Raw genomic sequence first — 5,947 nt, 5'->3', positions numbered from 1 at the left:
GGCGACAGAGTGAGACTCCAACTCAAAAAAAAAAAAAAAGAAAAAGAAAAAGTCTGCCATGCGCTCATTTTCCTTGTGCTGGTGGTTTGGAAAAATCCAGGGAAATGGGGCTGAATTCCATCTCTGTCTGAGCTGGTGCAGTGAAGGGAAGAAAGAAGCCAAGTTGGACTGAGAATGCACCTGAGGCCCCGGAGGCAGCAGTGAGTCCCTGGGAGTCTGGATAAGCTCGAGGGATCCCTGTCCATTGGACTACACGAGCATGGACTAGGATTTGACCCATTTTATTTCAATCCCGATGGACTCAATGACCTCAGCTGACACGCGGGAGAGACTTGTACATTCCTGCATGCTCATGCATGTATGTTATTTGTAACATGTATTGTGTGTGTGTGTGGTATTGGAGTCTCTGTGGCCTAGGCTGGAGTGCAGTGGCACACTGATGGCTACCGCAGCGTCGACCTGCTGGGCTCATAATCCTGCCCCAGCCTCCTGAATAGCCGGAACTATAGGTGCGCACCCCAACACCCAGCTAGTTTGTTTTTTGAGTTGTAGTCTCACTCTGTCGCCCAGGCTGGAGAGCAGTGACACATTCAGGGCTACAGCAACCTCAACTTGCTGGGCTCAGGCGACCCTTCTGCCTCAGTCTCCTCAGTAGCTGGAACTATAAGTGGGTACCACCATTTCCAAGCCATCTAATATATGTAACATATTCTATATATAACATACACAACATAATACATGTTTTATATATAAATTAAACAAGCAGCCGGGCATAGTGGCTCACACCTGTAATCCCAGCACTTTGGGCAGCGGAGGTGAGAGGAATACCTGAGCCCAGGGGTTCGAGACCAGCCTGGGTAACTTGGCAAGACTTCGTCTCTACAATAAATCAAAAAAATTAGCTGGGCATGGTAGCACACCCCTGTGTGTGGAAGGCTGAGGTGGAATGATCACCTGAGCCCTGCAGGTGGAGGCTGTGGTGGCTGTGAGTGTGTACCTGTACTCCAGCTTGGGCGACAGGGTGACTCCTACTCAAATAAATAAATAAATAAACTCAGAAATATATTGTGAATGCTTCATCTTTTCAGTAATAATCTTTTACAAGATGACTACTAATATATTTTAATATTATTTTGTTTGTTTATTTACTTGTTTTTTGAGTGGGAGCCTCACTGTCACCCAGGCTGGAGTGCAGTGGTTTGCTTACAGCCACTGCAGCCTCGACCTCCTGGACTCAGGTGATCCTTTCACCTCAGCCTTCCAAGTAGCTTGCCGTCTTTTTAAAAATTTATCTATCGTCAAGACAAGGTCTTGTCAAGTTGCCCAGGCTGGTCTCAAACCCTTGCACTTAGGCAATCTTCTTGCCTTGGCCTCCTGAAGTGCTGGGATTACTGGCGTGAGCCACAGCCCCCAGCTTGTTTGTTTTTTGAGGTGGAGTCTTGCTGTGTTGCCTAGGCTGATGTTGAATTCCTGGGCTCAAGCAATGCTCATGCCCTGGTCTCTAGAATAACTGGGATTACCAGGTGGTTGTATTTTTATCTTCTATATGGAAGTACCATAATTTGCTTAACCAGCAAATAATTTGCTCAACTATTTTGGTTATTTGTTCCTGTTTCGAGTTTTTGCTATTATAAGCAATGCTGCTAATGAACATTCTTATAAATAGACCTTATAAATAGATTTGTGGTTTGAGACATCCTCCCAGCACCAGTCAGGACCCGACAGGAAACAGGTGGCATACCAAAACTAGGCAGTTGAGGCGCGTCTAACACAAGGACAAGGTACAAAGGTGTGGACTGGGTTCAGGGAAACCAGCCAGGGATGGGGTGGTGCCTCAAGATTATTACCTCCCCTCGAATACTGTATCACTGCTGCATTGTGTGTTTCGCTTATTATTTGTGAGGTCAAATTTTTTTATATGTTTAGTTTTCTTTTGTGAATTGCCTTTGCCCTTCAGGAGTTCATCTTTTTCTGCTTGGTTTGTGGAGTGTTATGTATCAACTGTTGGTTTGTTTCTTCAGATATTTCTTTTTTTTCTCTTTTTTTTTGAGTTGGAGTCTCATTCTGTCGCCCAGACTGGAGGGCAGTGGTACGTTCTCGGCCACTGCAGCCTCAACCTGCTGGGCTCAGGCCATCCTTTCACCTCAACCTTCCAAGTAGCTGAAACAGCAGGGGCACGCCACCACGCCCGGTTAATTTTTTTGATTTATTGTAGAGACAAGGTCTCATCAAGTTTACTCAGGCAATCCTCTTGCCTTGGCCTCCCAAAGTGCAGGGATTACAGACTGAGCCACCGTACCCAGCTAGTTTCTTCAGATATTTCAATAGGTCTGTTAATTTTTTTTTTTTTTGAGTTGGAGTCTCACTCTGTCGCCCAGACTAGAGTGCAGTGGCTGCTCCCGGCCACCGCAGCCTTGACCTGCTGGGCTCCACCGATCCTTCCGCCTCAGCCTTCCGAGTAGCTGGAACTACAGGCGCGCGCTACCACGCCCAGCTGATTTTTTGATTTATTGTAGAGATGAGGTCTTGCCGAGTTGCCTAGGCGGGTCTCGAACCCGCAGGCTCAGGCACTCCATTCACCTCAGCCTCCCAAGCACGAGATTACAGGCTGAACCACCGATCCCGGCTCACAGCATAGCTTGATAAAGGCTTTCCAAGGTAAAATCATTAAAAAATACAACGGAAGTATAAATTGAAAGCAAGTGTTGACAGAATTCTCCAAGGAACCCTAAGATTGCAGGGAACAGTTTGAAAAACGCTGGTGTAAGAGAAAATGAGTGTGGGTGTTTGTGCAGCTCAAAGAAAAGGATCTTCTTTGGTTTGCTTGCTCGGTTTATGTATGAGGACAAGCGCCCAATGTGTACTGAAAGATGGTTTTAATTGAAGAACACGCTGGAAACTCCATGCTACCAGGCCATGTGTCAGAGACTGTAATAAGAACTACTAAGGGCTTACTCTGTGCCAGGCCCTGAATCAAAACATGTATGTAAATATTTAATTCTCAGAAAATGCCTAATGAAAATTTTTTTTCTTTCTTGAGTTGAAGTCTCTGTTGCCCAATGAAAGGACATAACATGGAGTCAATGTCCCCAATGAGCAGCCATTTTATTTATTTTTTATTTTTTATTTTTTTTTTGAGTTAGAGTCTCACTCTGTCACCCAGACTGGAGTGCAGTGGCCGCTCTTGGCCACCGCAGCCTCGACCTGCTGGGCTCCGGCGATCCTTCCGCCTCAGCCTTCCGAGTAGCCGGAATTACAGGCATGCGCCACCACGCCCGGCTGATTTTTTTATTTATTGTAGAGATGAGGTCTCGCTGCCCAGGCGGGTCTCGAACCCGTGGGTCAGGAAATCTACTCACCTCAGGCTCCCAAAGGCGCGGGATTACAGGCTGAGCCACCGAGCCTGGCCTAACCTTTTTTTTTTTTTTTTGAGTTGGAATCTCTGTCACCCAGGCTGGAGTGCAGTGGCACACACACTCATGGCCACCGCAGCTCAGGTGATCCTGCCACCTCAGCCTTCCAAGTAGCTGGAACTACAGGCACGTGCCACCACGCCTGGCTAATTTTTTCATTTGTTGTCAAGATGAGGTCTTGCCAAATTGCCTAGGCTGTTCTCAAACCTGTGAGCTCAGGGAATCTTCTCATCTCAGCCTCCCAAAGTGCTGGGATTATAGGTGTGAGCCACCACGCCCAAGCAGCCGTTTTAACATTGCCTGGATCTGTCATGTTTTTCTTTTCTTTTTTTTTTTTTTTTTTGAGTTGGAGTTTCACTCTGTCGCCCAGACTGGAGTGCAGCGGCCGCTCCTGGCCCCCGCAGCCTCGACCTGCTGGGCTCTGGCGATCTTTCCCCCTCAGCCTTCCAAGTAGCTGGAACTACAAGTGCGCGCTACCACACCCGGCTGACTTTTTTTTTTTGATTTATTGTAGAGATGAGGTCTTGCCAAGTTGCCCAGGAGGGGCTCGAACCCGCGGGCTCAGGCAATTCACTCACCTCGGCCTCCCAAAGCACAAGATTACAGGCTGAGCCACCAAGCCCGGCAATAAATGATATTTTAATGCAGTCTTTTTTTTTTAAGTTGGAGTCTCACTCTGTCACCCAGGCAAGAGTGTAGTGGCACTCTCATGGCCACCGCAGCCTCCACCTGCTGGTGTCTGGTGATCCTTCCGTCCCAGCCTTCCAAGTTGCTGAAACTACTGGTGTGCACCATCATACCCAACTAATTTTTTGATTTATTGTAGAGATGAGGTTTCACTATGTTGCCCAAGCTGGTCTCAATCTCCTGGGCTCAGGCAATCCTTCTACCCCCGCCTCCAAAGTTCACACATGTGAACCACGGTGCCCGGCCTTAAGGCAATATTTTTTTAATCAAAAATTAATGCAAAATGTTAGGGTCGTCTCGTTGGGGCCTCCAAATGTTAGGGTCACACTCTCCCAGCAGGACCTCCAGAATGCTAAGTCAGGCCCGCTGGGGGTGTGGGTGTCTGGGGTGCGATCCAATGCTGCATGAAAGATGCAAAGAATTGCACGGAAGTTAGATTGAAAATATAATTTATTTAAAGTAAATTAGAGAGAAGATTCACCTCCCCAAGGTAAGGGAGGGGGACCAAAGCCAGGAAGCATGGTGACAGCATAGCTCAAAAAGGGCATGGCCACACCAGGGTCTACCAAGGCAATGGCCCCTTGTTGCTTGTGATTGAGTCCTTTGAACCATTCCGTTTGATGGGGGAAGGTCATTAAGGTGGTTGGATGTTGATCTGTTCGTCCTCATCACAAAGGGGCAGGTAAGAGCAGGTACTGATGTCAGGTGATGAACAGCAGACAGATGGGTAAGTGAGTCACATGGTTGCTGCCATGGCAGGGGTCTGTCTGTGTCACCTACATTACAAAGGGCTGATTAGGTTTACGTGGGGGTTTGGGCCCAGAGGGGTTTTTCCTGTAAGAGACTTGTTAGACATTTGTAATCCTCAGACTCCTTGACCAAAGGTGCTCTTATTATCATTTCTATGGCTTTGCCCAGCTAAAGCCTTGACAAGAAACTAAAAGTTTACTATAGATTATTATGCTAAATCATGAATTGAAAGGTTGGGCTGTCCTGGTCTTGCATCTGATGGAGATTTGCTGAAGGGGTGGGATAGGCTGCCCCTTGACCTGCAGTAGAACATCTGAACGCTTTCTAATAGTTATGCTGAGGCAAAAAGACTAAACCAAGAATAAGCTAAGTTTCTTCTAGGTTTCTATTGGAACCTCCTTTCACACAAAAATTCCATGATCAACAAAATATCACATTTTTAAAGAAATGTAGCTGGGCACATCGGCTGGGCACAGTGGCTCACGCCTGTAATCCCAACACTTTGGGAGGCAAAGGTGAGAGAATTACCTGAGCTCAGGGGTACAAGACCAGCCTGAGCAACATGGTGAGACTTCGTCTGCACCATAAATCTAAAAATCAGCTGGGCATGGTGGCACATGCCTATAGTTCCTGCTACTTGGAAGGCTGAGGTGAAAAGATCGATCGCCTGAGCCCAGCATGTTGAGACCGTGGTGGCTGTGTGAGACTCTGACACACACAAAAAAACAAAATGAAAAAAGAAAAAGAAATATAGCATCCAACCCTGCATTTGTACAACAAAACCTCATTGTTTTACCCTAATCCTGCCTGTGATAGAACAGCTTCTAGACTTTTCTGCAGTCTCCACACTTTTCTTGGTTATGGGTGCAGGATCTTCAGGGCGTGGCCAAGAAGGCCATGTTCTCCATGTCCCTTCACTTCACAGGAGACAAACAGTGTCTTCTCATGCAATCAGTGGACTGCATGAGAAGACATGCAGTCCACAAGGGAAGTAAACAAGGTTACTGAACAGGATGTCTCCCAGTCAACAATGTAACTAACAAGAGGCCCAAGTTCACATTACAATTCAACGGGAGATGCTTTGGTGGCGGAATACT

At 47.0% G+C, this 5,947-nt stretch overlaps 1 protein-coding gene across 1 annotated transcript in view; it reads left to right on the top strand.

Annotated features, from left to right (window-relative positions):
• The first annotated feature begins 295 nt into the window (after positions 1-295).
• The window catches only part of CTSH (cathepsin H), a 38,808-nt gene continuing 33,156 nt past the window's right edge, over positions 296-5,947 (top strand). Inside the window, exon 1 of the mRNA XM_021715311.1 lies at positions 296-358. Within this exon, the coding sequence (XP_021570986.1) occupies positions 296-358 (63 nt within the window). The remainder of the gene's footprint in view (positions 359-5,947) is intronic.

The sequence above is a fragment of the Carlito syrichta genome, unplaced genomic scaffold, assembly GCF_000164805.1.
Source record: "Carlito syrichta isolate Samal-C Ts95f unplaced genomic scaffold, Tarsius_syrichta-2.0.1 Scaffold306981, whole genome shotgun sequence".
In the NCBI taxonomy this organism is placed as follows: Eukaryota; Metazoa; Chordata; class Mammalia; order Primates; family Tarsiidae; genus Carlito; species Carlito syrichta.
The sequence above is the reverse complement of the archived record's forward strand: the minus strand, read 5'-3'. Positions and strand labels throughout refer to the sequence as shown.